The sequence below is a fragment of the Diprion similis genome, chromosome 10, assembly GCF_021155765.1.
Source record: "Diprion similis isolate iyDipSimi1 chromosome 10, iyDipSimi1.1, whole genome shotgun sequence".
Lineage (NCBI taxonomy): Eukaryota > Metazoa > Arthropoda > Insecta > Hymenoptera > Diprionidae > Diprion > Diprion similis.
Window position 1 is genome coordinate 17,920,439 of NC_060114.1, and position 23,632 is coordinate 17,944,070.

The 23,632-nt window shown below is 39.1% G+C and overlaps 3 protein-coding genes across 3 annotated transcripts; 2 read left to right on the forward strand and 1 right to left on the reverse strand.

The window, feature by feature from the left end:
- Positions 1-776: 776 nt before the first annotated feature.
- Positions 777-7,944, forward strand: LOC124411445 (integrin alpha-PS2-like; the record flags this gene model as incomplete). The annotated part of the gene is made up of 20 exons (XM_046890543.1): positions 777-964; positions 2,501-2,729; positions 2,908-3,067; positions 3,282-3,343; positions 3,456-3,603; positions 3,903-3,988; positions 4,111-4,299; positions 4,548-4,647; positions 4,745-4,934; positions 5,052-5,233; positions 5,299-5,429; positions 5,563-5,626; positions 5,758-5,914; positions 6,037-6,250; positions 6,378-6,541; positions 6,699-6,882; positions 7,065-7,428; positions 7,526-7,598; positions 7,694-7,826; positions 7,939-7,944. Coding segments are annotated over 20 exons (3,024 nt in total), but the record flags the coding sequence as incomplete, so codon positions are not given.
- A 2,799-nt stretch (positions 7,945-10,743) lies between these two features.
- On the reverse strand, positions 10,744-15,773 carry LOC124410924 (nuclear RNA export factor 1-like). Its single transcript, XM_046889655.1, has 10 exons — positions 15,622-15,773; positions 14,833-15,140; positions 14,665-14,751; positions 14,346-14,589; positions 14,059-14,252; positions 13,872-13,984; positions 13,400-13,436; positions 13,086-13,318; positions 12,827-12,995; positions 10,744-12,704 (listed from the first exon to the last, which is right to left on the reverse strand). The coding sequence occupies exons 1-10, from the start codon at positions 15,698-15,700 to the stop codon at positions 12,267-12,269; spliced, it is 1,902 nt and encodes a 633-aa protein (XP_046745611.1). The 5' UTR covers positions 15,701-15,773; the 3' UTR covers positions 10,744-12,266.
- Positions 15,774-18,614: 2,841 nt separating this feature from the next.
- On the forward strand, positions 18,615-22,875 carry LOC124411476. The gene is made up of 3 exons (XM_046890588.1): positions 18,615-18,917; positions 21,132-21,466; positions 21,806-22,875. The coding sequence occupies exons 2-3, from the start codon at positions 21,134-21,136 to the stop codon at positions 22,040-22,042; spliced, it is 570 nt and encodes a 189-aa protein (XP_046746544.1). The 5' UTR covers positions 18,615-18,917; positions 21,132-21,133; the 3' UTR covers positions 22,043-22,875.
- The last annotated feature ends 757 nt before the right edge of the window (positions 22,876-23,632 follow it).

Below are 23,632 nucleotides of genomic sequence, written 5' to 3' on the forward strand. Positions count from 1 at the left end.
TAACAGGAGTGTACCAAGACTCTGTACTAGGTAGACTATTGTTCTCCTTGTTTCTTGATGATATTGTTGGTAATTTGATGTATTCTCGACACATGATTTTCCTGATGACACCCACATTTTTTTAAGTTGTCTATCCTCCAACAATAAGTTTAATAATGGCTTAATCACTCATGATGTCTCGGTCATCGGGCGATATACCCACCGCAATGGTCTCCAACTTAATGTTAATAAATCCAAGGTGCTAATTCAAGTTCATTTTTCACTCTATAAATTGAAATTTCACAGAAATTTTTCTTTCACGAGAATTTAGAACTACTCTCGCTGTCTCGTCATTTTCTCACTTTTCGCCTCTCGGTGCTCACAATGATAATAGTATCACCTGATATTTTTCTGTCAGTAACTGTAATTGGTCTGAATATGGTTTATTTCGTCTTAAGTAATCTAACTATACACCAAAATGTTATTTCATAACAAATGATTACCTGTATTTATTTCAACTATTGCTGTATGTCTCTCTCCCTCTCTCTCTCTCTCCTTATGTTTCTCATTGCGAGAATGTTCCTCAAATTTGAATCAATTTTTTTTGCCTTCCAAACAAATGATATACCGACGTTAGGGTATGGTTAATATGTGTGCCCCATCCCCATTTATCAATTGCCCTTTCCCTGTCCAGTCAGTTGCTGAGACGTGATGATATCGAGACTTTGCGTTTTCGCAACCTCCTTTCTTAGTCCTCCGACGGCCTTTGTTCGCTGTCAACTACATTGCAGACTTGATATTTCCCGTGGAGCACAATAATCGTGTCTCTGATTCTCTTCCTTACCCTATCGCCGCTCCTTGCTTTCTCCTACAACGTGGACACGAGTTACCCCATTGTCTTCGAGGATCAAGAATCTGGAGGAAATGGATATTTCGGATACACCGTCACCCTCCGATCGGGCCAAAACTCTGCTGCTTCAGCCAGGTGAGTACATCCAATCGCCAATTCCAATTGAAATCATAGACATTGATGCTGAGGGAGGACGACGCGTACCCCGAATTTGAACATCGGAAAGAAACTAATACGACGCACTCATCGTCAGATCCTCAGGTAAAATGAAGAACCGTGAACTGCACGACGGTTGTGTGCTGCAAAGGTAAAGGCTCTGTATTTGCCATTTCACACTGCAGACTGAAATTCGCAACTTGTGATTTAAATAATTAAGTTCATACATGGCTACAATTTTTTTTCACAAGACCATCACACATGGGTCTACATTCCTAAACTAAGGCTTCGTTACTTTTCCACATGCATAAAAATCTGGAAATAATATAGTAGGTTTCGGGAAATTTTATGATTTCGTAATTATACTAATTAATGTAGTAAAAAGTAATCTGATGTGAAAATCGTGTATTGTCATTATTGTTATCATCATTCCTTTTGTATCTCCTGTCTCGATTAAATAATAACTTATATTCTAAAAAAAAACCATACGTCTCTCAAATTACAATAATTCAATGTTTATTGTTTTTTTTCGTGCCTTGGGACCGTTCCGAAATCACGTAAGCACGGTCTATGAAGGGGAAGAACTAGCATTATTTTCGTTTCATTTATTGGTCAACACAGCGCGCTAGTGATCAAATCTTACATGATGAGAACGAGCCATCTGGAATTTCATTTGGTGCATCCAAAAATAAGCAACTACGTGTTCCTGCAGGCACGTCTACATGGGTAATTTTATAAATTATCAAATTTTGGAAAAACCCCTTAATGTTTCATCTACGAGCAGCCTTTCAAAGTATAATGTTACTCCGGATTTAGTACGTAGAAAGAATTGACTTGGGAAACAACAAGATAAATCGATGGCTGCTTAAATTGTTGCTATATTTCTGTAGTGTGACCACACAACAGGAAATTAGTTGACGGATATTCTATTTCCTCTGTCTATCTCTCTCTCTATCTCTGTTTCTCTCATCACCACCGTTTTATTTTGATCTAATCAAATCGTCGCCGCTGTCCAAATGGACTGCGTACCGACGATGACGTATGATTAATATCTATACCCCTTCCTATCCATCAACTGTCCTTCCATCGACATGTCAGTTGATGAAACGCAATCTCATTGTCATCGCAGTTTCTGGCGAGTTGCGTATTCTTCTATATTAGTTTGTCAACGTCCTTTGTTCGTTGTTAACTGCGTTCCAGACTTAATATTTTCCGTGGTGTACAATGTTCGTATCTCTGATTCTCTTCCTTACCCTATCGCCACTCCTTGTTTTCTCCTACAACGTAGACACGAGTCACCCCATCGTCTACGAACATCCGGAATCTGGAGGAAATGAATATTTCGGATACACCGTCGCTCTCCGATCGAACCAACATCCTGCTGCCTCGGCCAGGTAAAAATGCCACGTTACGGTACATGCAATCACTATCAGTGTGCCGGATGGCATCGGTGGATAAATCCCTTAGCGATCCGTGTACGTTTGACTTTATTACCGATTTCTCTTTTAACAGCAGCATCTTCATTGGTGCCCCGAAGTACGGGGAAGGTGAGGGTGCCTTGTACCGGTGCACCGTAAATGAGAACGAAACACCCAGCAACTCCTGTCGAATACTGGAGGTCGACAAAGCCTCCACTTTGAAAAAAATCACGTTACAGTATGTTAAATCGGTAAAAATCGAACGTACCGGGACCATCGGATGGCTTGGAGCCAGTCTCGCGACTCAAGAGTTCTCCGATCTTACGGTAATTAAATGCAGTGATGATGTGACTAAAACTACTAATTGCAGTTACTGGCCGAAATTTCAAGATTCACCGGAGAAAATACACTTTCTTTGCGAATATTGTTTTTGTGTATACTTAATAGGCTCGCAGATCGGATGTCTCGGATCGGAATCAATATCATCGTCGTTGTAATTTTTAGGTTTGCGCTCCACTTACCTTATTCAAATATGATGGAACTGGCGACAGCTATGAAAAGGAAACAAAGACGTTGGCGTACGATATGCATGGGATTTGCTACAACCTGCCTGGAGCCATCAACGATACCCTTTACCGTGACAACTCCATTACGTTTCCTTTAAGTGAGTAATATGACTGCCGTGATTAGTCAGATAAACCCAATAACAGCTGCAATTGTTGCGTTACATGTTTCTACTGTTGTTACGCTTATAAAGATTCTTCCGTTGCGGTTACATTATTGCGGTATCAGACATACTCGAACATTCGCATATGCCTATGTATATGTCATTATCGCTGGTATGATTATCCCGCAGTTATATTGTGATAAATTTTCAGGTTACTTGTTGCGAGACGACCCTACTCTGCACGGATTCTCCATCCACTATGCAGCAAAAAAGGTTCATGTTATGTTATACGTATATAATTATACTCGGGTTAGATATACGTCCCTCGAGTTTTTAAATTGGTGCATAGGAACCCAGATGTGTAACATGATCCTCCTGATTGCAGGACCCGAAGACGGTTGAGCTGATTATCGGAAAACCTACCGTGAATGAGGTGGAAATTCATCACAAAAATAAGACGGAGACTAGAGGCTATCGTCTCAAGGATAATACTGATCATGTAGTACAAAATGTCATGGCAGGTGCCAACCTTGGTAATCATAGCCACGGATCTCGTAAAGTTTTCATTATATTTTATTCCCATGGAATTAAATCAATCACTAACCCTCCATGTGTAGACCGGGTCTTTAAAAACAGTCTAAATTTCAAACATATTTTCCTCTTTCAAATTCACTTGTTATTGACAACGGTTTTGAACTTTTGACTTTGGCAACTTCTGGGCCATATAGGAGACAGTTCGAGAAATAATCCTTTTTTCAAGATTTTTTGAAACCCTAAAACACTTTCTCTCGAAAAATATAGTGTGCATACAGAAGGTTAATAATATTCCCAGGCTACTCGGTCACCTCGGGATACTTTTTCCGTCCTCAAGAGTTGGTCTTTGCCGCTGGAACGCCGGCGTGGAATCTAACGGGCCAAGTGCGTTTTGATTTACTAAAATTACATCATTCTAGTGAACGGAGAGTCGAAGTGAAATAAATGTAATTCGTTGTCAGTATAATACAATACAATTTGATGCATGTCCGTCCCTTCGCTCAAAGGTCGTAGTTTACTTGCCGGGTACTGTGTGGGAAACAAAAATCGACGGTTCCGTGCTTGGCGAGTACTTTGGCGCGAGTTTGGCGACGGGGGACTTTGACAACGACGGTCTGGACGACATTGCCGTAGGCGCACCGCACTGGGGTGAAGTAGACTACGGTCGAGTCTACACATTTTACGGGAACAATAAGGTAGGCATACAATTGACCCTCTTTCGATTTCATATTCAGCATCGTCAATATCTTCTCCGACTTGGACTCCATTTTGCGTGGACACCTACCTTTCCGTATCATTCACCTTACAATAGCGTCCTATCTGTAGTTATTTTCGCAATCAGTATTTGCTATAAGCTTTCAGCACTTGTGCTTTGCTGCCTCGAATGTTCGTATCGTCAATCGAATAGTTTGTCAAATTTCATATTTTCTTGCGTACATCGCAGGGCGTTTTCAGGGAAGGTCTGATGCTCCAGGGTACATCAGAATACGGACAGTTCGGTTACACCTTGGCCGCCAGTGATCTGGACGGCGACGGTTACGCAGGTGAATATCTTGCGAATGCTGAAAGTTCCTTTTTTCTTCGAAGCAGGGACCCGCTAAACTATTCAGAAAATACGATTCAATTCACCATCCCCCACAGATTTGGTGGTGGGCGCTCCGTGGGAGGCGTCCGGTGCCGTCTACGTCTTTTACGGCCAGCGTGAGTTCGGCACCAAAGAAGGATGTACCCCGATAAAACAACGAATCTCGCCCTCGGAGTTTAAGAGCTCTGTAACCATCCAGCGTTTTGGATTCTCGCTCGCGCTTCCTGTCGACGTCGATAACAATGGGTAAAGTTTTCAATTGCCTCACCTTGTATGAATTTTTACAACAAAGCCGTGGATTGCACGTGCTGTCATATATTCGTTATCTTTCTCTGACCCAACGTTAATCGAATTCGCCCCCAGATATCCCGATTTGGCAGTTGGTGCGTACAAATCTGGACACGCGATTCTATTGCGGAGTAAACCTGTCGTAAAGCTGACGCCTCGACTTGTCTCCTACTCACCTATATTGGACAGATCCGCTCGTAGTTTTGTCATCGGCGTCTGTGCCGAGTATCATGGAAAGGGAGCACCCGAATCTCTAGGTAATCGATGACAATGATTCGCCGTTTGATGTTCACATATCGTGTCACATTATACGTCTGTCCAGTGCTCAGTGTCGAGATCGCAGTGGATGAAGAATATACGCGCATTGAAAATGACGAATCTATGAAGTCTTTTACAACCCCGTTCTCGCCAAATGAAATATCAACATGCGTCAACAAAACGCTTTATCTCGTGGTACGGTATAGAGAATAGACTAATTACCTTATGTACATGCGCCTGAATGCCAATATTTGAAAAAATGTCATAGTACGGTTTCGCCGATTTTTGCACATTGTTTGAGTGTGTTTAAAAATTATCCTTTTTTCAGAGGGAATTTGGAAATTTTTTCGAACCAATCGTCATTCGTGGAAGGTTCAGCGTCAGCAAAGAAAGTAATATCGCTATGGATTTATTGCCTCAGACGATTCAAATTTATTCACATTTGCATGCATTCAATATTACGAAGTTTGGGTCTAACTTCAGGTGAACAATTATTAATTACGAAGTGTGGGTGTAATTACAGGCAGACAAGGGGATAAATTCTGCTCACATTGCCCCGTTCTGAACAAGGGCCATTTGCTGGAGGAAGCGGAATTATTTGTACCTTTCAATAGCGGATGTAAAGATGGCAAAGTGTGCAACTCAAATTTATCAATCAGCTGGATAGCTACAGGTGTCAGGTGAATGATTGCGTTTTAAATGTCTGAATTCCTGAATTTCCTACCCGATTGCTTCACGTAAGAATTAATTTGTCAAAATGCTTCGGAGCGTGGATAACAAATGGAATTATAAATTATTGCAGCAACGATGATCAATGGGTTATAGGATCGGGAGACGTAAATATTGATATCCGAGTATCGAACAACGGAGAGTCGGCGTTTCGAACGCAGATCACGATCGAAATGCCACCAGGAGTCCGTCTTCGAAAAGCGATACCGTCCTGCGTGGAGACTAAAGAGGGAAATTCCGTAGTTCTGAAATGCAACATCAGCAACCCTCTCTTCAAAGGGGAATCAGTAAGTCAAGTTAATAAACTATGCACGTTGAACGTATCACCTTTTCTTTGTCAATCAACAGTACGAATACACTCGCAATCGTGTTATAGTATGTAATTCGGACTGAATGTGACTTGGAATGTTGCAGAAATTATTAGCCGTCGACCTCGACATGGGGGAAATCGCAAACTCGGCCGGAGGGACGACTTTGTGTTTTAACGCTACCACGAAAACATGGAGCGTTGATCACGGGGAGAAGAAAAGTGTTTTCTGTTTGCGACTCGAAAATAGAGCTCACATAACGCTGACAGGGTAAGAGAACACCACGTGCCTCAGCGTGTGTCGCTATACGACATGAATTATCATAATGTATGATAAGTTTTGCATCCGTATTCGAATTCTAGAATTATTCAAAAAAAAGTCCCATGTGAATGCTCGATCAACTAATTCGTTGGCGCGTCTATTGCAGGGTGGAAAACGAAGAAAACTACGAATACGGAAAGACAGGGAATAATACGAAGCTGTCTATTCGGCACACTTACCAACTTACCAAAAAGGGACCATCGTCACTGGTGAAAGTACACTTTGCGGTCGACGTGCCTGTCGCCATTACCGAAAAAAACGTGTCCATTGTTCACATTTACCCTCCAGAGGTAAATTTTGTAATTTATAAGATAGGTTGTGTCACTGAAAATTTTTGTCAATTGACTGCAGAAACCAGGTGAACTGCGTATTAAAGTAACGAATGATTAATCACTGTTTTTGAAAAATCGAGCGTAAACCGTAAACAGTAACAGATGTCCAGTTTCAAATATTTTCTGCGCTGTTCAAACAGCTGGATAGTTCTGGAAACATGCACAAGTGCTCGATCGTCGACACTGAAAAATACAGGGATACAATTTTGCCGCAAATGAAGAGTCGCGGAACTCCTGAGCAGAACGTTGAGAAAAAGGAGGAAGAGCAGGAAGTTGGTGCGAAAAATAAGAAAAAACACTCGTGGGAGGAGAAAAATATCACGCGTCAGGAGGAAAAGACGAGCATTGACGGTCAAGGCACCGATCGAACAATTTATGTCAATTGTTCAACGGTGGGCATAAGATGTCGCACAGTAACGTGTGATGTTAACATATCAAAAACGTCTGAATACGTAGAATATTTCAATCTGGATATGATATTTGACCTACAGCCGTTACTTACATGTAAGATATTGCCATACAATATTGAAAGATATTTGTTTTTCTGCGACTGGATTTCCTTTCTCCATCAATATTACTTTTAGATTCTTACATTTTTCAGCCGACGGGAATTCTATTATCGTAAACTTTGGCACCGAAGCGCGAGCAGACAGAGACACGATGAATGGTTCGCGGTGAGTTGTCCGGCTTTTGTGTGCATCTATTATTCAATGCCTTGTTTACCAGTTCAATCTCAAATTGCCCATTGTTTTTTCTTGCAACACAACAGCTTCGTAGAGGCTAAATCATCCACGATGCTCTACAAGTCGCCGGAGACTCAGAAATTGGCAGGCTCGATTTTGCCAGTTTCGCTATGCCTTGGTCTTTTATCGTTGGTCATTCTGGTCGTCGTGTTATGGAAAGTAAGTGGTTTAGGGTATAGCGTGGCCAGTTGTAGTCATTCGAAAAAAATTTTCATCGTCACTCATGACCTGATACTTGAGATGAAGAAATTAAAACTTCTGGTTTCGTTAGCTCTGATTATTTAAATAAGCTAACTCAAAGACGTGAAGCTGATGATGATTGGCATAGATTCGTACCCATTTTACGAATATGATTTGAAGTTCTCCAACTCTCAAACCCAAATCGTACTCTGAATAGTTTCCTTTTTTGCAATTTTCCTTGTAAAGAAATTTTCATCACCAGTATCTGCATTTGATTGAATTCGTATCAAATACGCCTCACATAAAATAATTAACTAATATCAACTGCAATAAAAAATATTTCAGGTTGGTTTCTTCAAAAGACCAGCAAAGGCGATGATCAGGAGTCCACAAAAGATGGTAAGCGACTATATTTTTCCTCAGAACGACTTTCTTTGACTTTTCTCCTCATCGTACGCTTCATCTTTCTCTTTTAATAGTCTGTGCATCAATTTTAACCGCGGCAATGTATTTTACCTGAATATTTCACACATTTGGTTGTCATTAATAATGCATTATTCATTATTTATCTGATTGAAATTATAGGTATTGAACCTGAAGGCAGACGACAAATACAGCGAACTTGATCTTCACAAATAATCGAATAAAATCTGTCGAGATATCTATGTAAAGACGAGTACTATAAAAATAATAGTTACGCACTCGCCGTTTTAGAATGCGAAGTGAATGCCATTAGCTATAATTGTAACAACTAACAATAAGTTGATACGTGTTTCGTACACTTTTCCGCCGATCCATCATAAACGCCAACTACATCTTTAAACTGAGACGTCATCAGTTTTTACATAGATATTCTATATAAATATGGAGTCCTAGGGAAATTAAGTAGGAGAATAATAAGAAAAAATTTTACTATCATCATTTTTATTATTTTCATTCATTTTTTTCCTCATGTCTTAATGAAATAATAAATATATTACAGAAAAACAATATTTCCGTATATGTACTAATATTCTATGTATTTTACTATTTTTTTTCTTTACTTTCATGTTAGGTAGATAAGAGATTCATGAAAATATATGTTATGCGATTAAAGTGGGCGTGAAAATTTTCCAACTAATAAATATTATGTCCGTAAACTTGTCGATCGAAAAGGCATAGAATACCTAGAAAAAAAAACAAAAAAAAAAAAATAATACGGAGCTTTTCGTATCTCATATGTCCTGGATTTCGAGAAGTCCATTGTGACAGTTGAAAAATAAAAGAAACTTGATGAAAAAATTGCAAAAATAACCCCCTTCTACATGAGCATATTATTATTTTTTGAGAACTTCGTTACTTTACATACAACAGTATTATGTAACGTGACATGTACAGGATATCGAAAATCAATCTTTACACACGTGGATAATAATATTTGTATACACATCATTAGATAAACACTAAATATATAAAACAGTGTGCGTTCAAAGTACGCGCAAAAATTAAACATACATCTCATTGAAATTATATTAATTTTTCAATACACGAGATATGTTGAATAATTGGGCGTATAACAAGTATTCATTACGCATCCAGCAATGTGTCGAGAATATAATTATTGCAAATGATTATTTAACGAATAATGACTTAAAAATAACTAAAAATACATACAAGTGATAAAGAAAAATGGTCATTTTCTTCTCGTCGTTAATAATAATAATCCCGTTTTAATTTTCTTACTAGTATTTTACGTATTATTGCAGACTTACGAAATATTGAAACGATTTTGGGTAAATTTTTCCCGCACCTTGCCAAAGAATAAAAGGTTACGGATAGAAGGCATTGATGACATTATTCCGAATATGAAAAAATGTACACTTGTTTCCTGTGTTTCAAAATCGAAATATGGTGTACATAATAAGCATGAAATACCTAATTTTATTAAAAATCTCAACTACTTTGTAATTCAATGTTGATATGGGTTTTGACGTTATTGATTTCCTCATCGATTACACTGATTTGCAATAACAAACAATAAATCATACAGAAAACCATTACCTTTAAAAAAAAGAAAAACGCCATATAATTTGTTCCTGCTTTTAATTATCGAGGCAGGTGATGCGAAACTCAGTAGGTAAGCACTACTCTTGTAGTATGGTTTTTTTTAGCAACTTTTTTTTTAAATTTAAGTATGTAGGCACAAGTGTCGTTTTCTTCTTCTGGTTCTTTAAGTAAATTTTTTTAATTTATTCATTTTTGTAATTAGAGTTTCTCTTCACCTGTCACTGGAGATTTTGAGGCATCGTTATCGTTAATTTGAGGAAATGCTTTCCTCTTCCTTGGTAGTGTAACAGTCTTGAAGTACGAGACGCTACAGATGTGATGTTCATATGGTTTTCAAGTCCTTGTGAGTTCAGAATTGAAATTTCGAAACTCTGAACAGGGTCTCTGCACATTATCGATGAATTGCCTGACTGCCTTCAAGTCTCATTGTCAGCTTCAGTCAGTCAAACGAAGATGTGCCAAGCATATCCTGGTGGTTTCCCGTCTCCAGAGACGGAAAGAGAGTTGAAGTTTTTATCTTTGAGTTGACTGTTAATTTTATCCAATGTAATTTTCACTGCCACTGATTTTTATTGGTTTTATTGTTACATCATCTCTGTGCTTTCTTTGATTCGAAGTATATTGTTTTAGAAAAAAAAAAAATAAATTAACAAAAAGAAATGATGAAGTAATTTTTGTTTTTTCCGATGAATTTTCGATATTTTCATACAGTTTTTTTTTTTTTTTTTTTTTTTTTTTTCACCCATCATCAGGAAGTTATAGAGAAAAGAAATTATCTCAGTTATTCGCTACGCTTGACTGTTGTCATGAATTCTTTTTTCCTTCCCAATCATCGTCAAATTTTTCTGTCTGTACAAGGAAATGTATAGATATTTCATGCTTACCATACATCATAATCCAACTGTACACGCATTATCGCTTTAATCTAATTCCATGATTATTCTACCTATGAATTTCCATTAATCTTTGTCTTGCTTAATTTCAGACATTCAATCATTTCTGGCGTCTCTTTTTCACGGATTTAAGGTACCATTGAGTTCCCCATGCAGGATAAGTGAATACTTACATATTTTATGAATAGTATATTTTGTATATATTTTATATTTTAAATCCGTGAAAGCAGATACTTATAATTGAACAGAATTAGTGTGAAATTCATTTATATTTACCCAATTAGTCGGCGAATTTGTTACCACTGAAGTGTGCTGATACTTTGCCATTATTTCTCCAAGAGACCAGAAAAACTATAGTCACACTAGTTAAAAACCCTAGTGGGATATAGTAGAGAACAAACCATCAACACAAGAAAAATTGTAGCTTCTATCTTACTCCATTGTGTCTTTGATTCGTATTCCATAGAAGCCTACAGTTTTTCAAGGTTTTTTAACCAAAGTATAATCTACACACATTTGCCATAGAATTTTTTTTTAATATAGTAGATTTTGACGAAATTCTATTTTAAATTTATAACGTACACAAAGTGACACAAAAGATTTGCAACTATTCAAATGTTGTTCATTCGATGAATTTCAGATGACTTGAAGAAAAAAAGCTTCGGTATTTTTCAGGTGTCAATATTTTCGAGAGAAAAGACACGTATGGCTAACAAAATTTACGTGGTATTGAGGTAAAGATCTGCATGTTACACAGCTAATCTGAATTTCTTGAAATTTCGGTAAACTGAACAGAATTTTTGCTCTTTTACTTCTTTGCTTATATATCTATATGTGTGTGTTGTGTATGCGTACATATGCATACTATGCAGACACACACACACACACGCACACACGCACGCACACACGCAACATATACATTTCCCTTATAATTCGTGATATATACAATGTAGCTATTCAATAGCAATTTCGCGAAAAATTGAAACTTTTATTTCTTATAGTTTTCCTACTTTGTCTTTTTTGTGTTTTTTTTTTGCAAAATATAATTAGTTTTCTTATAAATAATAGAAGATTACGGCGCAACGTACAATCGTATTTTGATGAAGAAAAAAAAGCAAAATGAGAGAGAATTTAAGTGAGAAATATCTGTTTGGAAACCAACTCGATTCCATCGTAACATTAATTTTCAACTTTCAAGTAAGCAGTGCAAATAAATAGTTTCCTCATCACGTTTATACGTTGCGCAACTCCTCGCGAAAAAAATTTCGAACAATTTCAAATTCAAAAGTTTTGAAATCGTCCCTGGTACTGCACGTTTGTTCGAAAAGGATAAACAACCAAGAGTAAAATCTCGATTGAAAACCTTTGGTGTGGCAGAGAGAATGTGTACCTAGTCAAATGCTGCTGGAGTCATAGACACAAGTGGGGCAAATTTGACAAAAATGGTAACGTGAAATACACTAGGGAGAAAAGCAAAGTTTCACGTTTTATTCGTTGAAAAAGCCTCCGGCGGTATTTGACCAAGTGTGTAAAATTCTTGAAACGCTGCCAAAGCGTTATTAAAGTCCCATTGAACCTCCTCTAAGCATTTGAAACTCCATTCCAAGTTCATCTTTGTCTTCTCACTTAGAACTATTGTCATTTGTTGTTTTGCCTCGTCGCTAATTCCATCCTCAACTAACATACCTGATGACAATGGTTCCGGTGTCGAGGAACTAGATAGCTGACTCTGTCGCACAGTGAATGCTTTTTTCTCCTGATCTTCAGTTGGCTGGCTTATGTGCAGTTGCTCATTGCGAATGCAGTACCCTCCACCCTCTGGGACGATGAGAAAGGTTCGATTGAAGTATCGGATAGAATTTTTCTTGCCATCTAGCTCCTTGAATAATCCGGTAACTGTTACCAGCATCATGGTTTCCTGTAAATTTAACGTAGATGGATAAACAAGTTTCAACAACATTTCAATAAGAAAAACACGTAAGATGCACAAAACTTCGGTAAAATTCTATAATACATTAATTTTTTTCCGATTCAGCTTACCGTGGCTAAGCATAGATCCATTGTGAACCCGTCCAGGTCATGCTTCGTCTTAGGAATTTCTGATATGAAGGAGACGACGGGAAGTCTGCCTTGCTTTAATAGCTTCCGTTTTCTCTCCATGTCGTTAAGGCGGAATAGATTTCTGTTCTCACATAAGTAGTTATCCGGTCTAGAAATCGATACAACAATGAATTCTTATTCTTCACGATCATGGAAAATGTAAACGGTAAAATACGAATTATAGCAGAGTTTTGCTCACTTTTTCTCATTGCTTCCATAAGAAGCAGTCATACTGAAGGAAGCCTGTTCATGATACGCCTCCAGCAGTGGCTGACGATTATCGCTGTCGAATATCATGAAATACTGCTGCAGAAATTGGCCAGCAATTGCTTGCGCGTTTGTGTTACTGATGTACATTCTTTTCGTAGGTGGTAAAATGGCTGCCTCGTCGGCGACGTCGAATAGAATAGGCGGTGGGAGTACAATTCCATCCTTTTCAAAGAACAAAGGCACGATGAAAACCTTAACTGACGAGGTTTCGGTGAAAAGTAGAATAGCAGCGATAATACTTACCAGTTTCAGAAGCCTCGGGAACCTCTTTCGCACGTCACTATCGCCGAGAAAGAAAAGCCAGAAGCCCGGAAGCTCGGAGTTAGTCGTAATCAGAGACAAAGAGACGTTTACAGTTATTAAAATTGGATTAGACAGGAGGTCAAGGGGGAAACAGAAATTGGGTATTACGTAAGTATTTACGTCACGTTTCGTCAAACATAAGACGTTTGATGCAATTCCCAGGCTCACTATAACTTCCAAATCTATGTCAAGTCCCAACAATTTTCCAACGTTGTTTTCAGGCTACACAATAGACAGTTGTGTCTGAATTTCGGTGGAAAACTGATGAGCTTAAAAGAAATAGCTGTACCTGTGCTTCTGCTTTACAATACGTCGCTGCACTTCTGACAATCATTTTCAATGGTTCTCTGACAAGAGAGAACAGCATTATAGACTTGATTAGGACAAGATAAAGCAAATTGAATCGGTTTACCTGAAATATGCAGCTTGACGATCTTTGTACTTTGCGCAAACGGGATTGCCAGCAAGTCTCAGTTCCTCCAGTTTTAGGTCCTTTATTACATCCAAATGACTGACTTCTTGTATCTAAAATACAGCCGTGAAAATTTGACAGTTTTCTAAAGGTGATCTTTGGTTCGGGTAATTTGCCACTAACTCACCCGGTTCTCACCGATGTATAAAATTTTGAGTTTTGGTAACTTTTTGGTCAAAATATTTAGCCGCTCGATAACTGCCAGTTTGTTACCATCTAAGTTTAATGCTTCCAAGTTGGGTATGTGCTCGGCGACAATGTCGATCACTGCGGCCAACATCAGTGGCCTGAATAAGGCGCAAAAGTAGTCCGTCACTAGGTCTAAAATTGAAACAACATTAAAAGCAAGTGCCGATTTGAGATATTAATTAATAATAATCTCACAAAGTTTGTTGAACTACTGATCGAACTCACCAGGATCTTGATGAAATTTGGAAAGATCTAGAGCGTTGGTTTCCTGCACGTATCTTTTGGCCATGGCAAGTTTCATTCTTTCTCTAAGCGTCTCATCAATTTCAACTTGGGGAAAACCAGGTTTTACCCTTACTTGAATCTTGAATCCATCATTGGTAGTTATCTTACGATCGCAGTCGTACAATTTGTCAGCAGTTTTTGGGTCGTCAACGTAGAACACTGCTTCATTTCGCAAGACTTTGTACTGGAAATAAAGGAAATTACGCCAATACAAAATATGGATCTTGAGTCACATTTGATATTCAAAAACAAAACTTACCATTATCGGTACGAAGGTATCGGGTGATATATAACTGTTCAGGCTTTTCACTACAAAGTCTTTCTGGTACTTGTGTCCATACGGTATCTACAAAAAAACGTTCAGATTCATATTTCGCTCTACTTTCAGACGCGGAAGCTGTCTTAATCATTTCGCAGAAACTCTCACCGTAACTTTGAACCAGTTGGAGTCGGCGAACATTGGAGGCCGACGTTGGGGCCCCTGCCTTACGTCTCTCCGACCGCGTTGAGGAAATGGACTGATTCTACCCCAGGGCATCCTCCTACCAATTTTACCCCTGACCAAGACTTGCCTAGATCCATTGCTCGCCCCTACGGTCATTGAGATATCTTCGCCCAAGTAATTTTTTAACCCAGCTTCCAGGTTTCTTCCTCGATCCGGTCCGTGTCTACCTTGTGATTTGAACGACACTCGAGGTCTTGCAGAGTCCGGACGAATTGTGCGATTGTCGTGATCTGTAGAAAATTACAATTGATCGAAGATCATAATACAAGACTGAAATATTTCGAATATGTGAATTTGCTTTAAATTTCGTATCAATACCACAATTGTTGATGAATTCTATAATATAAATGTAGCAGATTGCTTTAGGTGAGTTCTTTGAATTGAATTTTCTCCGCACAAATCCAGTTCTTCACATTCGCCAATTTGGGTCTAAGTAGCGTGTGCAGTAAAAACATGGTTGTGCGTTGGCGTGTTTTACCTTTGTTCGTCATTCAGATAACCTACAATAGCGTTCACCGTGTCGTGCGAATATTTTGGCGAACGAGGGCGAAAGAAATACGTAGAGTTTGCATTACTCTCCCGAATAGTTAATCGGCTCATCGGGCGACGATGGTGTAAAGTGCAAACGCAATATTGCGTCGTACGAGTAGCTGCATCGTTGCTACTGTATTGAAGGGATTTTTAGGTTTGTCAATTCTCATTTTCTCTTACCGAAATAGTGTTTACTCTGCACGTTTTGCGTGGCGGGAATTCTTCCGTTCCATTGAACCTTGCTGGATTTCTTTGGCATTTTTAACGGAAAATCTTCACACGTTAACGGGAATCAGCAACGAAAATACAATACGCAGATTATTCGGGTCCTTACAGGGCGGCCATTTGGTCTGCAGATGCGATGCGTTCGATTCAAGGAGCGATATGCGAGTTTCATGTATCGACCATCGATCGCTGCGAGGTATCGATCGATTCATTCGAAATTCAAATGTCGAACTTATTCAACGTGCAAGATCTTGTCCCCTGATTCTGACTTATTTTTCACTAGTAAAAGCGGTGATAAGCATCATCTGGACCAATCAGAAGGCAGCTTTAAACAGTAAATACACTTTTCACAAGTGAAAATTAAGTAAAAATTAGCCGACTGGAGGCTAATTTTCACTCGTGAAAAGAAAATCTTCCGTTTAAGGCTGCCTTGTGATTGGTCTAGATGACAGTTATTACCGCTTTCACGAGGAAAACATAAGTCAGAATCGGGGTCCTGGTGCAAATAGAAAATAACTAACTTTGCGTAATAATTTTATCGTCAAGAAAGTATTGCGATCAATACATTGGTAGCAAATTACCTCGATCTCTTTAGTCGGTTCTCATTTCCATTATCTGCTTGAACTTCCAATAATCGAATGAATTCGGATCCTGAATTCTTTGTCGACTAGGTTACGGAATGATTCTTCTATATCTTCTTACAGCTAAATTCCAACTCACTTGGCAGTTTGAAATGTATTACCTTCGCTATATCTATCAAGATATAATCTCTGTAAAAACTGGGGATAGAATCATGTAAGTTCTGACTCGATTTGAGCAGAATTCGAATTCTTTACTCAATACTTATCGACGTAGTTGCGTAGTAATTGGTGTAGACTTTTCCGCCGCATGAACTTCGATCATTTCAAAGGGAAAAATTGGGTACTTAATACTCCTCCGCTTACTCACTTCTGTTTTTGATTACTTACATCTGCTCATTCAATGTACAGAATTTCCATGTGAAGGATAACAGTAAGTATGCGTAGGTATGTGAGCCCAATCTACGGATAGAATCACATAAACCTAACGCAGTATTGAAATTGATAAACTGTGCACACGCGCCTCGATTACGTGTCCAAGTATTATATACATGTATGTACATAGACATACATTTTCAGACGCAAAGGTGCCTGCAATACACGTGCAGATCGTCGCATGCGGGTTTACCATGGCAACGAATTGTTGTTGTTGCTGTTGTAGTTATGTTTGTTGTTGTTGTTATTATTGTTACTGATCCCACTGCTATTGTTAGGTAATATTTTTCTTTATTTCAGACATACTTTGTACACATTTTTATGGATACGTGCAGCAACTATTATTGTCATCACCGATCGATATCGTAATAATGGTTCTCAAAGTAATGACAAGTCATCCCACGACAATGGAAAATTTGAACAACGCGACTACAGGCTATAACCGTGCAGAGCCGAAGATCGAAAGCCGGGACGAGGCGACAGTTCAAAGACCCTGTTTAATTCGAGGAAACTTTTCAAATACTCCAGTATAGTGTACTATTATGTATATAATGTATCTATAACACCATGTATGTATACGTATAAGGCACATACATCGCGGTACATGAAATTGGAAGTAGCTTCACCGCGTTATCGTTATATGTACTGTTGTTTTCTTTTATGTGTCGTGCAATATATATATATATACATATATGACTGAAAGGAAAACAATGGAGAGGAGTGAAAAATGAATATGAGGACTAAAAAAAAATAAAATGAAAACGTTCGCAAAGGCCATCGCGATAATTCCGCGAACGGAAGAAGCAGCGGCTATATATACATTTATAGCTCATACTTTGCTGAAATCAATTATTAAATGACGAGAACATCCCGCTTGCACGTGTAAATACTGTTTACCCATGAAAAACAGTGCGCGTACATATTATACACTATACAATATGAAAATAAGGAAACGGAGTTGAGGTGATGTACGCAAAATTTGAATTAATTTTATTTAAAAAAAAAAAAGGTGTTCAGATACTGGGCGTAGTTAATGATTGCATTGAGCGAAAGATTTTCCAAGCAAACTTATTACAAGGTTATTATTAACGCATTGTACTATAATGGTATACTATAGGCATGGACGCGACAATTGCACACGTATATTCTCAGGAAATAAAGTAACATATATATACCATAAAATCGAGACTCTAGACACGCGACGCTTACAGGCCGACGAACGGAGGCGAGGCGAGGGCTGGATGGTCAATAAACGTTGCCGCCCACGAGGTAGAAGCTTTAGCAGCAGGTGAGAACTGATTGGAAAAAAGGCCTACTCATCGTGGTTTTGTGTATACGTATACGTACACGTGGCTGGATATAACGAAGCTTGGAGCACTCGTTGAAACAAGCCCGACAAAACACAAAGAGCGATAAATACGTACATACAACTTGGGAACGCGGTGGAATGGGAATGGTGAAAAGAGGTGAAGACACACACACGCATTAAGGGTTATTGGAAACTCGGACGGTCAATATAATGGTACTCTGTCTGTTTTTGAAAAAATAAGATCAGCCAATGCTTGGGATATCAACAATAATTAATTGGCTTGCATTTGTGAATAATTAAGTTTCGCCGAGAGCATTACGACGTAAAGTTTTTGTCGCAGACTGTATACGCTTGTGTACGAATTATGTGTACGAAAAGATGCACGGATTCATAAAATTGAAGTTAATAACTACATAACGTTAGACTAACGGATAGTCGAAAGAAAAATCACTATTTTGCAAAATTAGAATAATTTGGAACGAGGTGAGTTTCGAAAATATGAACATGTCAATGTTGTGGTACGATTTACTGAACATTAGACGATTCTCGAGAGTTGCAAAATACCTGGTTTTTATAAGAAATACATCGTTATGATTTACACACTTCGAACTTTCACCCCGTGCAAATTCCGGATTGAATACGAGCCTGATTTCACGAGTTGACAATAACATAAGATAATTAAACTATTACCAATCTGTAATACAATGGTCTTGGATGATCATACATCGTGGTTAGACATCCGTCATGTAATTTTTGACTATACATATGTATCTTCACCGTTAATTTCTGCGCGCGCGTCAACGTCGATCCCCACCCCTGGAGTATATGTTCCCGGGGGTTCCCCGAGTGGATATTTGCCAGTTTGCTACCCTGCAGTATCCACGGTCAACTTTCAAACGGTTTTCTGAGTGGTGCCTCGCGGTGTACGGGTGAGCTGTATTTTTAATAATTCGAGGTACAACAGTACTAGATTTTTAGCGTTTACACTTTTTAAATACATTTTCTGTTCAGTCAGCTGTTTGGTATAATGATCTTGCACCTCGAATTCAAACACCTGAGTAATCGTTTTGTGATTTTGATTTGATCTCGAATAAAAGATTCGAAAGTTCTTCTGTACAAATCGGATTGAGTTCAACCCACAGAGAGTTTGAGGGTAAATGAAAAGTTGCTGATAAAAAATGAGGAAATAAGTTTTGGTAACTTTTGTAATCAAGATATATATATTTCAACAATCAAACTAGCATTAATAAACTCTGCATTCGAGAATTACAATATTTTAAATTAAAATTATGTTCACTCCGCAAAGCGACTATGGATGTCAGTTTTATTCATAGCTGATTGACAGATTAGTTTTCATAGCTACGGCCTGATTAATGATCAATCGATTGTACATAGTAATTACAATTGCAGGGCTGAAACATTTACAATACATTGAAAGTCATATTACGTACAGTATATTATTACCATAGTCTGTGACTGGTTTGATGTCATTGATGAAGACCTGCTAAGTTTGTTCAACGATTTGTAATCTAGAGTTTGGTTTTGAGAATTTTCAAGTTCCAGGATATAGAGATTTGCAAAATTTTAACTACACGGTCACTTGAGTATTCGAGAGAAACGATATTTAAAAATTAGCCTTCGAGTCAGTTTTCTATGAATTCTTTTTCTCAACTTCATGCGATAGCGTGTGCTCTCTTGATCGAGCGCACCGTCATTTTTACTCTGGATTGATTCGTTGCACACCTTTTGCCTTCTGAAAACTGACCCTCGCGTGTTTCTCGGTGAGAAATAATCGATCGAAACGAGGGCAGACCCTCACGTGCGTATACCCGTAAACGCAAACTACTCGTAACTATTGTGTATACATTTATGACATATGCATATTACCATATAACTGTGCTGTATTCAAAATCACGACCATCATGAATATGTTTGGAAGTTCGTTAACATTATAAATATTCGATACTAATATAAAAGCTCGTCTTCTATCAGTTTTTCAGAGACTGGAAGGACTCCCAAGTACTGGACGATTCTCTGAACGTTCACAACTTTCCTCTGTAATAAGTAATTGTCGCAAGGTTTTAGGGATGAATAATTCATTCTGATTTGCTCCGTTCTACAGAACTGCTATCAACGATCTATGACACATAATTCCAATCGCGTCTAATGGAAGACCTGGAAATATCCATATTTACGCGGTCGATTCTCACTTAAAAATATTTCACAGCTTTGCTGAAAATGATGACAGGATCTCGGTAAAAAAAACTCCCGCTAAGGTGCGTTGAGCACGGGGTCACGTAACCGTTTTAAGATTACTTACATTTGTAAGATTCTATCTCATTTTATCGTAAAACATCGGTTCGCCTCGAATTTTTTGTTGTGACGTGATCGTTCAGATGTTAGATACATATTATTACCCGAATAATTTTTAAAACATAACCTTGAATTCCGTCTCGCAGAAAAATAAATAGATAAAAAAATTGTACAATATTTATTCAGCTTTAGCCGACCGTCGCTCACTTTCTCACAATAGCACAATCATTTTACAAAAAATTCCAAATCGATTCGAAATTCTAAGACAAAATTATCCCGATTATCCTAAATACACTTATAAATCTGGCACACGTGACATAGATGTTCAAAAGACGTTAATGCTGTAGTCAGTGTATTAACCGACTGAGTAAAATGTCAATGTTTCGAATAGTGTAATCAAAGCTTACAAATCACTAATGTGAAAGTACCACTGCAATCGGTGCAATCCTACATATACAAAGCCGAGCATAAACATTCAAAAACTGTTTTGTTTTATGCAAGAATGAGGCCAGCTAGGGAATCATGAATTAAAACGAGTGGTAGTTCAATAACAGGAATATACATTTCATGGCATCGTTGTTGTGTAAAATAAAACGTTTTTGGGCACTTTCATTCGCCATTGCATGTAGAATTGCATTAGCTTCGGCATTTTCACGTCAGTGCTACGTAGGCCGTGATAATAAGCAAAAGAGGTGACATTTCACTCAGTCGGTAAGGCCTGACTAAAGCATCCTCTTAATGAGATCAAATTGGCCTCAGAGTTTGATAAATTTTAGAATTGTTCTTTCGAATAGCAATCCTTGAATACGGTGGTTAAAACCTTTTTCTAGCGATGGGCTGCGGGTTCAGTCGCCGCGTGGTACCAAACAGTAGCGGCGACCCGGGTGCAGGCGGCGAGAACGGCGGCTCCTTCGTCGCCGACGAAGTAGCGACGGCAGGGGCAAATGCAGCCAAGGCGGTCGTAGGGGGGGCGGCGAAAGATTCGCCCCTGAGTTTCGTAGTGCCGATCCGGGATACGGAGGGGTCAAAAGAGGGCAGTATAATACGCCGGCATCCGCCGGTGAGGCTGCGACGCCTCGAGGAAGAGCAGCAGCTCCAACGGCCTAAGCTGACCCTCGGAGCATTGGAACGCCGGCAGGCCGAGGCCGAGGAGAGGCGTCGAAAGGTGCGGAATTTCACGCTACCGCATTGCATGCCTCGGTGACCCGTGAATGATCCATACACGTGCAGTATGTTACGATCACGTGCAGGTCACCATGCAGCCCGTCGACGCGGTCGTGAAATTATAATAAGCGTTTTCGAAGTTTAACGCCAAGGTTATATATTATATCCAGTTATAATATTACACCAAGTCGAGGCATGTATGATCCTCCCGTCTCGAAGTTTCTGATTAAATCTCACAGTCTGGCCGCCATGTTGTTCAGAGACGGGCGGAGCAATTGGGTCCTGTAAGTATACGCGTATACCTAATACAGCAACGCTGAGTGCTGCCGTTTCTTTTCAGATATTGGACTCCAGGGTCCAGTCTGCGCAGCACTTTCAGCGCAAGGTGCTGCAGGGAACGGGAATAGCTACATCGTCTCCGTCTCCGTCGAACGACGTGGACCGGGACCGGGACCAGGAGCAGGTGGTCCAAGACCTAGGAGAACGCAAGGAGTCGGAAAACGCGGAGGGCGAACACCAGGAAGGATTGAATCGAGCTGCGGTACCACCTGCAGGAGCTGATTCTTCGTCATCTTGACAACGGGCCGATGCGTAGTGCTGTCTTGTTCATCATTGGTTGTCGATATATACTTTATACATTACGTATACATATCAGGGTCCGCGGAGGGGTAATAAAGTTATTTCCGGTCCTTGATCGTGTGTGACGAATACATCCACAGAATACACACTCGTGTAAGCGATTCCTCCTCAATCTTTATGTTTTCCCCGTTTAAGGTCAGGGTTGTACATATAGGCAAGTGTGAAAAACACGTGTCATCGATTTCATGGAAGTTCAGAACTAATATTCTGCTAATGTTCCGCCGATATTGAAAGTTCTTACATCGAAATAAAAAAAAAACCAGTTGTACAGAATGTGGAAAATACGAAATCGATTGTAACCGTGCCGGGCGATGACACGTGTGGTAAACGCAATTTTAACCACTTTAAATTTATTCCTCCCGGGCAATTACCAAATATAGTGATATACATGTTATGTACTCATTATATCTGACTGTAAAATTCAAATGCAGTTAAAATTATTTTCAGTTTCAGCATCGTTGGCTATATAACGTTATGATATGGTCATCTTATGGTTTTCTTGCGAATAAAAGCGTAACTTCTTAATGATGAGTATGTACATAGATTAGTTGTAAACCGTATTGTTTATAGATGATAAAGTACATATAACCTAATATCCCATGTAATTGGAGATTGACAATTGTTTCTAAACTTGTGGGTACCCTTTATACTGTACAATTAATTGTAAAACGTAAACTCTGTATACACGTGACCGCCATTTCGGTTCAGATTGAGGTGAGATTTGCAGCCATTTGTATGAAGTCAAGCTCCTTTTTTGCTTTCTCTCTCTCTCTCTCTCTCTCTGTCCATCTGCGATCACTCATACACTATGAAAAAAGTGGTGTTAAAATTGGTGAAAATTAACAGTTGGTGACCACAGCGTGAAAAGTTGTGTGATCAATTAGTAAATTGAATATCAGAAGCCATTAGATCCATATCAGATAGTGATGAATCGACACAAAATTACACTTAGTTTGTGTAGAAGTCCTGCGCGCCATATTTAGCTTCACAGTGTATATAACGAATAATATAGGCACCGTGCTATGATACTTTGACGTGAAAAGTGCACGTTTAGGTGGACATTTCCAGAACTTTTTCAGGTTATTCATGGACATTAAACATCAAATATTTCCAGGATACAAGAAAAAATCAAGGCTAGTTTCCAGGACTTTTTGAGGACAAGGAAAATTTAAGGACATTTTCAGGACCACTGGACTTCATGTTTTAGAAATTTTTGTGATATCAGGTTATTTGGTGTTCGTTCGTGGTTGCGAATATTCCTGTGTAGGTTTCAGAGTTGAGGAAACGAAGCAGGCCGAATGTATACCGATATGTAGATTAGACCGAACCCCGCAGGAGTGCAGAATCGAAAAGGCAAGAGAGGCAAGACACCGCGCAACGTGCAGGATTACAAAGACATGGCAGGCAGGCAGGCAGAGACCGAGGAGCCTGCAGAGTAGGTTCCTACCTATAAGAAGAGACGTGGATGATCGGGGGATCGGGGATCGGGGCTCCGGGTCGTGCGGCGTAGTGGGTGGTGTTGGACGGC